The 14,977-nt window shown below is 40.9% G+C and overlaps 2 protein-coding genes across 6 annotated transcripts in view; one reads left to right on the forward strand and one right to left on the reverse strand.

Moving 5' to 3' along the window:
• Positions 1-608: 608 nt before the first annotated feature.
• Positions 609-6,591, forward strand: pgr (progesterone receptor). Of its 2 annotated transcripts, XM_067507289.1 has the most exons (9): positions 610-1,434; positions 1,627-2,267; positions 2,631-2,740; positions 3,526-3,642; positions 3,929-4,234; positions 4,539-4,683; positions 4,836-4,966; positions 5,349-5,506; positions 5,611-6,591. In XM_067507289.1, exons 1-9 carry the CDS (start codon positions 1,207-1,209, stop codon positions 5,764-5,766), a joined length of 1,992 nt encoding a protein of 663 aa, XP_067363390.1. In that variant the 5' UTR covers positions 610-1,206; the 3' UTR covers positions 5,767-6,591. The 2 variants fall into 2 exon arrangements, with proteins under 2 accessions (XP_067363389.1, XP_067363390.1); XM_067507288.1 differs by having other exon boundaries at positions 609-2,267.
• A 54-nt stretch (positions 6,592-6,645) lies between these two features.
• The window catches only part of LOC137128770 (rho GTPase-activating protein 42), a 59,586-nt gene continuing 51,254 nt past the window's right edge, over positions 6,646-14,977 (reverse strand). For 2 of the 4 annotated variants that reach the window (XM_067507281.1, XM_067507283.1), the window contains 14 exons: positions 14,534-14,612; positions 14,192-14,231; positions 13,834-13,896; positions 13,575-13,649; positions 12,947-13,031; positions 12,697-12,755; positions 11,993-12,098; positions 11,547-11,706; positions 11,015-11,156; positions 10,351-10,788; positions 9,894-10,050; positions 8,971-9,033; positions 8,787-8,866; positions 6,646-8,034 (listed from right to left, as the gene is read on the reverse strand). In XM_067507281.1, coding sequence (XP_067363382.1) covers positions 7,946-8,034; positions 8,787-8,866; positions 8,971-9,033; positions 9,894-10,050; positions 10,351-10,788; positions 11,015-11,156; positions 11,547-11,706; positions 11,993-12,098; positions 12,697-12,755; positions 12,947-13,031; positions 13,575-13,649; positions 13,834-13,896; positions 14,192-14,231; positions 14,534-14,612 — 1,636 coding nt within the window. In that variant the 3' untranslated portion in view covers positions 6,646-7,945. The remainder of the gene's footprint in view (positions 8,035-8,786; positions 8,867-8,970; positions 9,034-9,893; positions 10,051-10,350; positions 10,789-11,014; positions 11,157-11,546; positions 11,707-11,992; positions 12,099-12,696; positions 12,756-12,946; positions 13,032-13,574; positions 13,650-13,833; positions 13,897-14,191; positions 14,232-14,533; positions 14,613-14,977) is intronic. The other 2 variants (XM_067507284.1, XM_067507282.1) reach the window with 1 other exon arrangement.

Consider the following 14,977-nt stretch of genomic DNA (forward strand, 5'->3'; position numbering starts at 1 on the left):
ACAAACAGCTCACTTCAATCTACAGTCAGGCCAGGAGAATAAAACAAGACTTTAGCTGTAAAGTCTCCGACAGAGTTACTTTGTTACATTTATAGCCAGACAACTGAGGGACAGATGTGGCAGCTTTGAAACAGCAACACCGGTTAGATAAGCGCAACATTTTGTCTGCAAACTGACCTCAATGTGTTTGAACTATTAGAAATAATATACATGTACTCAGTAATACATGAATTTAAGGCTGTTGGTGGGGTTGCCGTTTTCCATGAATATCTTATTTAAAGATAACAGTCTTGTCTGAAAACTGTGCCATCACAACATTTGAAAAAGACATGATGTGTTTATGAATCCCCACGCTTTTCAAAGACATGACGCAGGAGATAGGGCCAAGGTCTGTGCGTGCATCAGCAACATCCCCACTTGACTGATTAGCTCGAATAGTAAATCATCTAATGACATAAATACAGATCAGATGAGTACAACAGAGGTGAGGGTGCTTTTATGGCATAATGTCTTTCAGAAACACCTAATACCACCAGACACAAGGCAGAAACATTTTTACTTTGTTTTATTAAGATAAACAATGGCACCTACAGTATCTTTTACACAGCAAAATACATTTATAATTGCATTGACTCCATCAACTTTCTTTGGGTTAGGATAAGGCTCATAGACTGGATGATATCTCGGACTGACAAACAACACTTCTGAGCAAAATGTGGACAAAAGTGTCCCCGCAGAAATATCCTGGAAGACTCAGTGGGCTTGTTAAAGATGAAAAATTAGTTGATGGAATAATTAAGAACTTAGTGAAAGCATTGTGTAACATGATTGTCTCATTTTATAGTCCAGTATATTTTTTAGTTTGTGCCAGCAGGGTGGAGACTTTAATGTGTTGTGTGTTCTTCTCATTGGCTCGTCTGGTGTAAAGATAGTGTAATTTTACGCCACACAGTTCCTTAAGCAGTGATTCTTCTGACCCTGATTAGGAAGGTTGGCTATAATGAGCAAAGCTTTTGGGGGGAAAAAATGAAAGGAAAACCAAACAAACGTCAATTTAACTTTGAGACATGAGATCCACGAGCACAGGACGGAAATAAGATTTGTGCAATTTAGTTATTCTTTTAAAAGTGCTCATAATTGCGCACTTTAAATCACTGTCAAGAACACATAGGCTACAGGTTGGATTTCTTTTGTGATGGGCTGGTTATGCTGTTAGGGAATAGACTTGTATGTGAAAGAAAGGCAAAGTCACAGGCTTTTTCGACGGGGAGGAGGATTACAGGAAGGTCTCTGTGCCACAACTTATCACACCTCGTTCAACCTCTGGACGCACTCCATCCTCAGCTGCGCGCTGGGTCTCAGAACATGGAAAATAAAATAAACGGACGGATGAGCACCATCAGCACCTCGATCGCCGATTCCCCGGCTACAAGAGTAAGTGATTTAATTGAGGGTGGATACGGTAACACTAAATTATCTAACGAGTCACAGTCTCTAACTTGCATGCCCTCGACTGTGCGCAATTTTGGAAATGTTGACACTCTGATCCACGGTCTCAATTCAAGCGGCGACGACGCAGTTTTCAAAAACTGTAACATACTCGATGGTGCACTTTCTGTTAAACAGTTTTATGACCGCAGCAGTGAGTATCTGAAGTGTGACGGCGTGCCCTGGGGAGATATAATCAAAGTTCAGAGGACGAACGTGTCCACGTCCGAAAATTTGCCAGGCTCGAGCATAAGCCTCACCGCCGCAGCCGGAGCGTGTAAGTTCATCAAAGATGAGAATGAACCTTCTGTCATTATGGACACCCCCTGTCGCAGTTTCGACCCATCGTCGGAGATGCCTGGTCTTGACCCCTGCTGTGGTACCGACAGGAAGCAGCAGCTGGGGCTTTGTGACGTGGAGACACCGGACTTTACGCCCGCCGCGGCGGCTCCTCGGATGGAGAGTTCTCCGAACTTTCTGATCGACCTGAACCAGTCAGAACAGCTAGCGGCCCTGAGCCAGGTGAGGACCGACTCCAGGGTAGGTTTACCTGGGAAGGCTGTCATCAGCTTTGATGCCAAAACGCACACAGCATCGCAGGTGACAATGTACAAGAACGAGGTCGCCCGTTGGCAGATGCAAGCGTCTCCTGCTGAACCTCCGTACTGGTGCCCCTCCACAGGTGTCAGCGAGGATCCGTTCGCACACAGCGGCTACGATGGGATGCAGAACCAGGCCCTGTCTCAGAGAAACCCATCACCTTTTTCCGCCTTCCCCGGGTAATTTGTCAACCATTATTAGTCATTACTATATTTAGTCCAATCAGTCACACTTAAACTTCGAATGCAGTGTGGAAGCAGGATTTTGTCAGAGATTAGACACACATGCTGTAACTGAATGACCAGTAATTAATTCATCACGTGTATGAGGACAAATTATTAGCCAGTGCAAAATCACTCGGGAAGTAAAACTATAAACGTAGACTGCACAATTAAAAAAAGAATTTGGCTGATCTAACCTTAATATTACTTTATTCCTTGTACTGATGTTACTATTAAATGACCAAGCCAACGTGTTCTTTAAAGCTTAGTGAGCCTGTTGGCAATAACGTAATGACGGTGTATCTTTTTCTTGTTTGTCAGGATGCCACCTCAGAGACAGTGTGTGATCTGTGGTGACGAGGCATCGGGTTGTCACTATGGAGTCCTAACCTGTGGCAGCTGTAAAGTCTTTTTTAAAAGGGCAGTTGAAGGTGAGCAAAGTGTTAAGCAAAACATCTTAAATCCAGCATAGGTTCTAGTTATTGTACAGAGAAGAAGAAAATCTGAGTCCAGATGAATATACTGTATTGTGACAAAGGGAAAAAACATCATGATCGGCTACAGTTTAACTACTTTTTCAAGATGTGCCTTTATTTTTATTATCTACTTTTTTCTACTCCAAACTGCGAGACATTGCATCCTTTTCTGTTTTTTTTTTTGGGGGGGGGAGTAAAAACAACCTCCTACGCTATCGTTTTTCTGTTCCTCAGTCACCATTGCTCCCGACAAATAAACCAGAAGATTAAAAATTGAAATAAAAACAATAAGGACAAGCCGGGAGTGAACATGACGCTGCTGGTATCAGCTATAACACTGAAGTTTGAGATACAGTGAAAGGGGAGTTACTGTGTCAAATATAACTGACCTTCTATGGTAATTGTTAAAGGTCATTAGCAGCAGTATCACATTGACGAGTGTTCACCATGTTCTTCAATTTGGACTTGTTTTCCTGTTATCTTGTAATGTGAGATACATAAGAGCCGCTATGTCTCATCATGGTCGTGTCATCCTGCCCTTACAGCCTTGCCTTTATCTAATTTTCTTCTTTAGATCTCTCTTCAAAACGCTGCTTCAGTGTGGAATAGAGTAGTCATGCTAACACAGTCAAGAGTCCTTCAACACTTTCCCTCCTCATTATACGCCTCTCCGTCCTACCTACATATTTCAAAGTGGTGTTAAAATTGTGTTCGTTGTCTGTACCCTTTCACTTCAACAGGTCATCATAGTTATCTCTGTGCTGGGCGAAATGACTGCATTGTGGACAAAATCAGGAGGAAAAATTGCCCCGCATGCCGCCTCCGGAAGTGCTATCAAGCGGGAATGATGCTTGGAGGTAACATCTGGCCCGTGCAGTATGGTTAAAATGAAACGTTGAGTTACGTAAAAGAAATTGTTGTTATCATCAAATAGAATGTTCAAGGTGCTCGGAGCGAAAAAAAACCTAATGCATTTAAGTGAAACAGGATCTTTTTGCAGGCAGAGGTATTAAACTACTTTTTTCAAATGCAGATTTGAGCAATTTCACCATTTCTGTTGTGAATGTACTTCAAACAGAAAGAAAAACCCTGAAACTCTGCTCTGTGTCATCAAATCTAAGAGGCCTTGTCTTCATGTCACAGGTAGAAAGCTGAAGCGTTTCGGGACCTTGAAAGCCTTGGGTTTGGTTCCATCACTGATGTTCCAGTCTCACTTGGCCATGACCAGCGACAATCAGGCCTTGACCTCCATCTCTTGCAAAACAGGCATCTCCGAGGTGCAACTCACCCAGCAGATCATCAGCATCCTGGAAAATATCGAACCAGAGATTGTGTACTCTGGTTACGACAACGTTCAGTCCGATGTTCCTCATTTTCTGCTTACTAGTCTCAACAGACTGTGTGAGAAACAGCTGATGTGGATTGTCAAGTGGTCCAAGTCTCTGCCAGGTAACAGCGCAGGGACACCATTGTTGTTGCCATGGGGATCCACCGGCAGACCTTGCCAAAGGTCTCAGCCTTAAGCCAGACTTTGATTGAAGGTTTCGTATGAGAGAAGTGATGTGGAGTGAACAAAAATAGACTGTCACACAAAATATTTAAGTAAAAAGAAGATATTGTAAAATCACATACGCAAATAATGTGTCTTAAACACAGGCTGCATTTACTACATTGGTTAAATACAGCCTGTATTTAACGAAGAAGTTGACATATTGTTTTCTGATGTTCTGATGATTTTCTTTTTTTTTCTCAGGGTTTCGTAATCTTCACATCACTGATCAGATGACCCTCATCCAGTACTCGTGGATGAACCTGATGGTGTTCTCTCTTGGGTGGCGCTCCTTTCAGAATGTCAGCAGTGAATATTTATACTTCGCACCCGATATGATTCTTAGTCAGTAAGTAACCGTCATCACACGGGAGATCTGGCCTGATTGTTTTTTAATTATCAACTGTAGACACGATGACACTGATACATTTATTCGGTGCGAAATGATTATGAATGATAAAGAGACTCTTGAACCTTATTGTGTTTGTTTTTTTTTCTCAGGGATCAAATGAGGCGATCCCCAATTTATGACCTCTGCCTGGCGATACAGTTTATCCCTCAGGAGTTTGCAAATCTCCAAGTTAGCCGAGAGGAGTTTCTCTGCATGAAAGCCATAATATTACTCAACACAGGTAAAAGACAAAAGACTTTGTGAAGCATGTTGGCTCACTTCTCATCTTCCGTTGACCTTTTTGTTTGAATTTTAATAATTAAAAAGGAAAAGTGTTGCAAACTTAGATGACCGTGGACTGTAAAGCTGCACAATTAAGGGAGTGTTGTACAGCATCTCTGAACTTTGGCAAGACTGCTATCAAGGTTTTACACTGACCCTAACACTGTAGAAACATAGTATGTTACCACAAAAAACCATCAACAAACAACGTATATTTCTGCGACATTTCCTTAGTTTGTTTCACCTTTAAAACAGAATAATCATTTGTCTACATTTCAAAGTACAACATTTGTGGAGATTTTTCTTTCCCAAATCTAAATGTCTCTTTTTTCTGCTTTCAGTGCCTCTTGAGGGACTCAAAAGTCAGGGAGCGTTTGAAGAGATGCGACAAAACTACATCCGGGAACTGACCAAGGCTATTCACATGAGAGAGAAGGGTGTGGTGGCCAGTTCACAGCGGTTCTACCACCTCACCAAACTGATGGACGCCATGCACGATGTAGGCCCCCATCCCCCGCAGAGCTGAGTACAACAGAATTTATTCACGTGTTAACCTAATTGCATTTTTACTTAAAACAAAGACAAATGTCTTTTTCCTGACAGATAGTGAAAAAGGTCAACTTGTTCTGTCTGAGCACCTTCATCCAAGCAGATGCCATGAAAGTGGAATTTCCAGAGATGATGTCCGAGGTCATTGCCTCTCAGCTTCCCAAGGTCCTGGCAGGCATGGTGAGGCCCCTCTTATTCCACACCAAGTGACGATTCCAGCACAGGGATTCCAACTCATCGCAGACATCTTGTGACTGGACACTACACACCATATTTACTGGATTATTCACAGCCCTCAATAAATATTAACATCATCTAATGCTCTTAAGATAGACCAGAATGATCATGTCCCTCAAAATATATTTTTTGGTAGTAAATTATAATCTTGAATAATATACACTCAGAGAATTTAAATATACACAGCTTTGTGTATATTTATAGTGTATCTACCAAGTCTCATTCTACAATTTGTTTACAGATGGTACTTAGTATACAGCAGGTTTTGAGAGCCCCCAGAGATACTGATATTTTTGTATTGAAGCTAAAGTAAAAATAGCAAAAAAGTAAACAAAAATTGAACTCAAATAATAAGTGTTTCTCAAAGGCACTAAAAGCTGCCACTGAAACACATGAAAGCATTTTAGTTTTAGCAGCAGTGACTCAATAGTCCCACTTTAGGGAGAGGGAGAAACTTCCCAAAAATATGGATTTCAAAAGTCTAATGGGGCAGACAACATTCATGTGAATTGGTTAAAAGATGAAGCTATTTGGTGTATTTCCCCAATGTTAAGAGACTTTCCGAATGTGCATAAACAATTACACCTTGCTTTTGTACCAAGGTCTAACTTTACATTATATTCTATTGCAGTCAGTTGAGTTTTTTTGTGCTGTTTGCTAACAATTAAGACAAATGTGCAATAAGAACGTAGGCCCTATCTGTGACACGCAGGGAGAATGGTACGCTCTTAACAGTCAAGACATTTAGAGTACATTCCCACTGCTGAGCATGTTTGACACATTGGAGTTTAGATTTCCTCACTGCAGTGAACACAACTTAAAGTCACTGTGACACAAGTTAAACCACAGGTCTAATAAATCACATTGTTTATTTGGAGACATGTTTATACACTGTCAAGACACAACAGATAACTGTGAGGCAACAAGGCCTACTGTATTTTTGTAAAAAGTATGCCAAAAGTTATATTTACAGGATATAGATTACCTTTGCGTGCTTTGCCCAGACTGTAAGGGAGTAATATTGCAGCATCACTGTTCAAGGCTATCTTGCTTTTCCTAATGTTGAAACTGGAAAAGAACAGCCTGAACTTGGCAAGTCCGAGATCTCAAATACCTTTCCAAATACATTTTTGGCCTCCTTAAAAAGGCTCACTTTGGAATTTTCCATTTGCAATAACTGAAGAATGGGATGGTTGTTAATTTTTCTTTCATCTATTTCTAAGATAATATCACTGATATGATACTTTAACTTTTTGATAATTCTGAGGTTTGTACTTTGGAAATGTAGCAGACAAAATGTAATATTAAATGGCATCTTAAACATAAAACAATCTGATACATGTCTAGTTGTCATTACTAGTACACCAGTGTACTTGTGAGTAGATGTCTGTTGTGGTACAGACCACAACAGACATTAAAAAAGAAAGCTCCACCTCATAAACATAGTATTCATGACATTATTAAAAAGAAAACATATTTTTACATATGGCATAAATTTAATGTGATAATTTATAGTACTAAAGAGCTACAAGAAGTAAATATTTTTATTTAGCAACTAAAGATGAACGTGTGAGCATTATTGTACAGTACAGTACCACACAGCTAACCAGAAAGTGCACTGCAGCAATGAGCAGGTTCAGTGGTTGAACAATGATCACAGGCCATAAACATGAATGTTAAGGTGCAAATGTGTTATTCTAGATTAGATTTTAATCAATCCTTATCACAGTTTGTTCAGTTACAGGTAATAACAAATGTTTCTAATAACTGCTTGATTAAAGTGTATTGTTGATGTCATTGAAGCTGAAAGGGTATATTTCTGAAAATAAAACTTGGGAAATGGGATGTGGCTTTTTTGTGATTCTTAAAAAAAAAGAAAGAAAAAAATCTTAGCATATTTCTTAGCATATTTACATCAGGTGATAATAACAGCTATTTCTTCTTATTACTGCAGACACCTCAGACATTTTGCTATAAAGTAATTACAGAAAAGGAAATACAATTTGGGATCTTCTAAGCACTGTTAAAGCAATAAATGCTCTGCTTGATATCTGCACAGGATGCATTCATTGCAGGGACATTACAACAATCAAACACATGTTGTAGTATTTCCATGGATACCATGAAAAAGATGCAAGGTTTACCAAATCTGCTAGAGGAAGACAACATAATTCTCCGGGATTAAACCTGTTCTTCCCTCGTATGTTGCTTGGAGCCAGCCTGGTTCAACGGAGGGGTAGACTACAAGACAAAAATATGTTAAAGAAGTGAGAAAAGCACATTCTTCAGCGAGTCTGTATTTGTTTACATTATTTCTGCAGAGACATCGACACATATAGCAGATTGAGGCGACTCTGGGTCAGACTGTTCTTACATTCAGTCTCTATAGAGTTTTTTAGCAGACTTAAAAGTAGGATTGGCTTACTTTATCACACACATATACACGTATACAGTATTATTTATACCATTGTTGAGATGTGTCAAAATAATACAATTATAAATATAATCCTTCAGCTAAAACAATTCAGCAGACATAAGCTGAAAAAGGACAGGGAGAACAATCGCCTGCTAATGTAAAATGCAATAAAAGCGCTCTCCTGGGCGCATTTGCTTATGTTTTTGCAAATGGCCGTGGGCTCGGCTGGTTGTGGTAACAGGGAACAGGCACGGATGTGTTCCATCGCTAGGTTACAGTGACCTGCCTGCACTGGTTGCAAGCCAAGTCATCGCTTCAGGGGAAAGGCAAGAGGCAATAAAAATCCTGGGGCTTTTTGGATTTTAACAATGTATGTGGGGGGGGGCGGGCTCATGCTATGAGCAAAATTATTTTATCCCTCTAAATAACACTGCGAATTAGCCAAGATTGCCTGTGTACACTGTTCAAATATCCAAGCCCCATACAAGAAGGCATGTGTGTTGTTGAGAGCCCTTCTGCAGCAAAGAACTGTACACTGAAGTGTGCAATATGTTTGCCTTATTCCAGCTCCGCTCACCGTTAGAGAAGTGCGCCCCCTGGGGGAAGCTGAGCTCGTGGCTGTGCTCTGCCTCACAGGAATACATGGCCTTGGCATCTCTATAAAGACAACAAAAGCAGGCGGTGTCATGGCAGATTTGAAGAGATGAAAGTAGGCATGAACTAGGTCAAACTGTAGACGGTGTTTTTTTTTTTTGCGGTACCTTCCGACTGGAACAGACTGTGAGGAAGAGGTGTTTTCAAAAAGCAGCGCTCTGGCAGCAACCCTGCAACAATAAGAAACACAATGAAGTGACTCTACTTCTGAGTCAAGGAAAGAGAAACGAAATGTTTTCTAAATTCTATTTCCCTAAGGAGTAAGTAAAGCACTAACGTGTGATTTATTTTAATACTGAAAATCAATTTCTGTTAAAGAAGTACTTCTACCTGCTTTTATTGACCAAAACATGTATTTCTCTCGGCCCTGACAGTGTTCCTCATTGTTTAGAATGAGGTGAAAGGTGCAGCAACACAATACAAGAGATTTCCTTCCTCCAGGCACAACACAGTACTAAACTGATTTAAACTATATAACAAGCCTCCGCTTGACCCCAAGTGCAACGACGTCAGAGTCAACGGGACATCAGACCCTCGGGCGAGCCGGCTATGTGCTGTACAAGGATACTACTTGAGAGACCGTGTGACTGGCTTCTAAGACATGACAAGTCAAGCAATCTGTTTGTCCCGAGAGAATGAGTGCAGAATGCTGCTAGGTCACATCAACCCCAGAGCAGGCAGCGCGTAATTAAAGCCAGCTCTCCCACCAGAGAGAAAAAGCCATAAATCTCCTAACACATACTCATCTGATCTTAGAGACCTCTCGATGCTCAATGCTTATAAACAGGCGAGGGAGGAGGCGAATGAATCAGAGAGGGGAAATAAAGAGAGAGGGAGTGAGAAGAAGGGAGGAAGTGTTCCTGAACAATTGTCCTCCAGCCTTATTGACTGAGTTATTTTATAGGTGCACATAAAACTGCACACATACACAAGTGTCCCCCAAGTTAAGATTTTACAGATGATATTACACAGCCGCTGACGACATTTGTATTAGTAGCATCAATTTATAATAGCATTTAAAACTCATTACACTGAGCCCGGTCGTTGGTAGCCGTTGCTGACCGAGTTGTCCATCCTGCGGCGGATCACTTGTTTTGGTGGAAGGTTTGGGTTCTCAGTAGCCTTTAAACTCTCTTTGGTCTCCAGTGTTGTCAGACTTTGGACAGATCCAGAACAGCTTCCCCGGCCTTGATGGAGACATACAACTATTAATTAATGGCACAAACATATTAAAGTTTGATACTCTCAAACACACACCGCAGCAAATAATTCAGGAAATCAGCCATGTAAATGGTATTTTATCAAAATCAATCAACTCGTACTTTGGAAATGTCGAGTTCTGGACGAATATGTTATGACATAAAACAATCCAGTTTGTGAGGTTTTTGGGGAAAAGAGACCTCAACTAGAGCAACACAAACAAAGTCAGAGGAGTGACACGGAAATTCAACCTAGCACTAATGACTGTGACATCATGATTATCCTACCTTCAGATATATGCAGTGATTTAAGAGAGAGAGCTGGGGAGCGGCTCAGCAGTGTTGGCCTGAGGTCAAAGTGGAAATGCGGAGCTTTTTTTGGCGCAGGGGATGACCGGGGTGCTAAGCTGACCGAGGACAGGCTCAGAGCATCCTCTGACTCTCCATCTGTACGACCGGCATCCTCCCTGGAGCTAGACTCGGGGCTGCTGACACACACCGTGCTCCTGGGGCCGTTTGAGAGCTGCGATGGCATTCGGCAGAGATCCAGCAGCGACTTGTCCTTGACCTGAGCAGAGGAAGCTGCTTTGGAGGAGGTATTCTGCTCAGAGGAGTGGGAGGACAGAGACTCCATACTGCCCATGGGGGTGCTGCTTGGGCTGCTGCTGAAAGTGTCACCTATGCAGGGGCCAGAGAAGAGGCATACAGGGCCCTCATTAAAACCTGCTAAGGGTGGAAGGGATTGTGGTCACTTTATAGCCTAAAAAATATGCTTTTTTTTGGGGGCTTTTCATGTATAATTGCTTGAAAAACCAGCTAACATGAGGTGACACGCTCACAAATTTGGTGAGGCAGTATGTGCAGATGTCTGAAAAATATTAAAGGCCACTGAGGGGCTTTGGCATATAATGGTGTGATGGCCTGTGGCGGTAATCACTGCTTTGGTACTCACTTTCTGCATCTGCCAGGCACAGTGTTGGGGTGTAGAGGCTGCGGGGCTTCCTGGGCCCCGTGGACAGACAGATGGCCCTGCTCCTGCGAGAGCCATGGGGTTGGGGCAAAGGAACATTGGGGTCCGGAGGCTGATGGAAAATCTGAGGAACCAAGCAGTAAGCATAATTACACAATCTGTGCATTTCTAACACAGAGTATTTCATCTGGGTGTTTTGTTTTCTTCAATATTTTAAGACTTGACAGTCACCATCGATTAGATGAAATGTTAATCAACATTTTAAAAAAAACGTCAATTTTCAGACATTTAGCAGAACATTTTTCTCTTCGTATCTCCGATTGCACTAAACCAGCTAAGACATCCAAATTTATCCATATCTATATATTCAAATCTTTTTATTTGTGTTATAAATTATGTCTGAGGGAAATTTACTTAACATTAAACTGCACATTCCATGGTAGAATCACTGGAAGCACTGGAAGGGCAACTTTGCAGCGATACATCGCAAACCTGAAACCAAGCATCGGCTCACCTTGTTGAAATTCTCAATAAGTATTTCCACCACAATGTTCTGAAACTTGATATTCATCATGGCAGCCACAGTCTCCTCTTGTGACCGCATCAGGGTGGGCCCAAAGATGACACCCAGGTTGGACACGGTCATCAGGTTGAACTGACTTTGTGTTGAAACGCTGCAGGTAAAGGACACACGCGGTTGTGTACACACTGCTAAAAGAGAGACACACTCTTCTCTGTTGATCACAACTGTAATAATAAACTCTTTATCATGTGGCCACAGTTTTATTGTTTACCAGACACTGACAGTTTTAGAGACCTCTACAACCACATTTGAGATGTCCCTGAACTGAGCAGACAATTTAATCAGTCTCAGGAACTTTTATGTTTTCTCATAGATCGGCACTTTTTTTTTTTTTTTTTAGGGCTGCAGCATAACGGATTCATTGCAGAAACACCTACGTGACAAGATGTTTTATTAGTAGCTCCAGCATTTCCTTGTTCCTCTCGGGCAGCTTATGAACCAAAGCATGGACAGCACATACCCTGTAGTTCTGGTCATCTGACTCTGAGAAGAGGCAAATGGATATAACATAATCAGAAAGGGATATACTAGCACAGGAAACACCAAGCTTCCGGTTATTGATTGTTAAAGTGATAACATTTCAAATCTGTCCAGTTACAATTATTGCAATGAGCACAATTAAAAGCATCACACATTTTACGAATTCCATGAACATTAAAAATCTATTTCAGATTGAGCTAAACAAAAAACACATCCAATTGAGTTCTCCACATGAACATGAACTGAATGTGCAGATGGCACATAGCTATTTTCTAAAATAGAAAGGAACTATGCAATCTTTACTTATTAAATTTACATTTATTCTTTATTAGAGTTTATATTGCATTTGAAACGCAACAGAGATCAAACTGCCTGTTTAATGTGTTAGGGGATACAAATTCAGTCTGATCAAAATGCATTTTATAAGACCACATTTTCAAATTCAAATCTTTTACCTGCACAAATCATATTTACCCATACACATCCTTGATTGAAATGTGTGTTGAATTTGCTGCTCACTTTCATGTACAATAATAAAAAACAAATACAGCAGTTGGTAAAACGAATCTATTAATATTACAGGTGTAACTCGTCAACTTACTGACGGCCAGGATAAAATCTTTGTGGAGCTTGAAGGTCATGAGAGGCTCAGAGAGACACCTGGTGAATGAAGAGAACAGTTGTCATTTATTTCCTAAGTGGCATGGCTCTTTTGAATGCAGCCACCTTCCTTTGTGAGTCAGTGGCAGCACTGAATGCACGACTAACACCGGGCAGCTTTCAAAGAGGCATTATGGAGGTAATGAAGATTCCTGACAGCTAAGGACACACAGCTAGTGGGGGGAGCTGACCTGAGGTAATTCTTCAGACCGCTAGTGATCGTTTTGTTGTCCCACGTCTCTGGATCCAGGTCTATATCCACAGGTGCCTTGGATGCTATTGAAAACACATTTAATGGTAAATCCCCACAACAATTATGGCGTAACCTCTAAAGAAACTGATACGACACAAACCTTAAAAATGATGATAAACTCGAGCGTGAAATAATAATGCCTGCCTAAGAATAAGCACGTGGTCTCTCACAGAGATACAGGTCGAGGTTAAGAGAGACATTTTCTTTGCAAATGTGTGAAATGTATGCAAACAGGATTACCTTGGGTCATCTTATGAGATAATGACAAAGTAATATGAAAAGACGTGACTGTTACATTGTCAGACCACAAGGAGGACCTCTTCCCTCACTCTACAGGGCCACATTGTGTCTGCTAAAGCTCGACCAGACATGTTGACAATGATTTGTTCATATTGTAGAGCTTTAAAAGCTATAAAAACAGAAAATAATCATTCGGGCAACCAGAAAGTAACTAAACAAATAAGTACAAACAAATACTGCTAGGACAGAAAAAAATGTATTCCAAGCTTGATAATCTGATAGTTTGTGTGTGTGTGTATATATATATATATTTTAAGATTACTTACAAAAGACTGTGGTCATGAGCTTCTGTACTTTGGAGTTCACCCCTCCAATTCTGTACAGTCCCATTGTATTTATGCCTGCAGGGGCATGAAAAGAGAAACTAAAACAAGGAACAAAGGCTTTCTTTTCAGCTAACACCCAACGCCAGTGCAATATGTTGTCATGCTAGGTAATGACTGAAGCACATTGTTATTCATAATTGCAGCCAGGCTGCATTCATGTCATCTGACAAATGAAAGCTGAGATATTTAAATGCCTCACCTCTCGCCTCCACCAGGTCAATACATTTCCTTACAAAGTTAAAGCCTGCCTCATTAAGAAACGCTGTAATACAACAGGAGAATAGGGTTGACACGTCAATTAACGTCTGGGTTAACCACACATCATCCAGGAATAATAAGCTCTCCCCTTATGCTTGTGCTCCGACTAATAAGATACAACCCCTGTGCTCGAAGGCTCTGCTAAGTCAGCTTAGTGGGTGTATGTCAAGCAATTGTGGTAATGAACACAGAACAAATATGATATATGTTGAAGATGTTTTTGCAAGTGTTATAACACTGTGAAAAGGGTTTAAATAAATCTATATACGCATAAATAAATAAATAAAAACTTCACTTACTCTCTTCCTTTTTGCTCAATATGGCTGGCAGGTTGTAAATCTAGAAAAAAGTTTACATAATCAATATTAACCTTCAGCTTTAGAAACAAACTAAGTCTCAGAAAGAAGAGAATGATGTCAGTTATGCCATTTGCAGGACTGTTAGTGGACTGTTCTTTTATTAGCACAAGTGGACGGTGAGGTCATGGTTTCTTAAAAAGACCTAAACCAAAGCAACCAGAAGAGGGCGCCAGTCACAAATAATTCAGTTCTTCTAGAGACAAACGCCTAAAAACAGATCCTGGCCTGACAGCAGCCAGCACAAAATGGATATTTCAAAGACAAACGGGCAGAGTTCCTCACCGGTTCCTTGCCATCCATGGCCTCCAGCCACAATCTTCTGTTGGACTCTGACAGTGCCTGCAGTGTCATAACGCCATGCCTGGAAAGATTTCAGAGAAAAGCTGGTCTCAGTCTGATCTTGTTGCCTTGGGGCCCCTGGATAGACCATGTTTACACTGGCTGAAACCACTATAAAAGGACTACTGTTACTAAAATAGCTCATGTGCAAATGCTTGCAAACTGTGCCCTCGGTTGGCTCAGTGTGTCACATTCCACTCCCAATTAAAAGCTACACGTGCTTAATATTAGAGTGATTTGAGTTTTTTGGTTTTTTTTTTTTTTTTTTTTGCATCCAACATGCATATATCCTCATCTTTGCTGTGTTGTATTACACAGTGGTTCTCATGTCCCATGTTTCACCAGGAGCTAAAAACTGGCCGGAGCATTATCTGCACTTGATTTGTA

This window comes from Channa argus, chromosome 6 (genome assembly GCF_033026475.1).
Source record: "Channa argus isolate prfri chromosome 6, Channa argus male v1.0, whole genome shotgun sequence".
Taxonomy (NCBI): domain Eukaryota; kingdom Metazoa; phylum Chordata; class Actinopteri; order Anabantiformes; family Channidae; genus Channa; species Channa argus.

What these genes read in the sequence shown, in the direction of transcription:
- pgr (XM_067507288.1), top strand. Translation starts at nt 1,207, where the DNA reads ATGCTGTTAGGGAATAGACTTGTATGTGAAAGAAAGGCAAAGTCACAG. An exon ending in CCCGATATGATTCTTAGTCA is followed by an intron (nt 4,684 to 4,835) that starts GTAAGTAACCGT and finishes TTTTTTTCTCAG; the next exon opens with GGATCAAATGAGGCGATCCC. An exon ending in CATAATATTACTCAACACAG is followed by an intron (nt 4,967 to 5,348) that starts GTAAAAGACAAA and finishes TTCTGCTTTCAG; the next exon opens with TGCCTCTTGAGGGACTCAAA.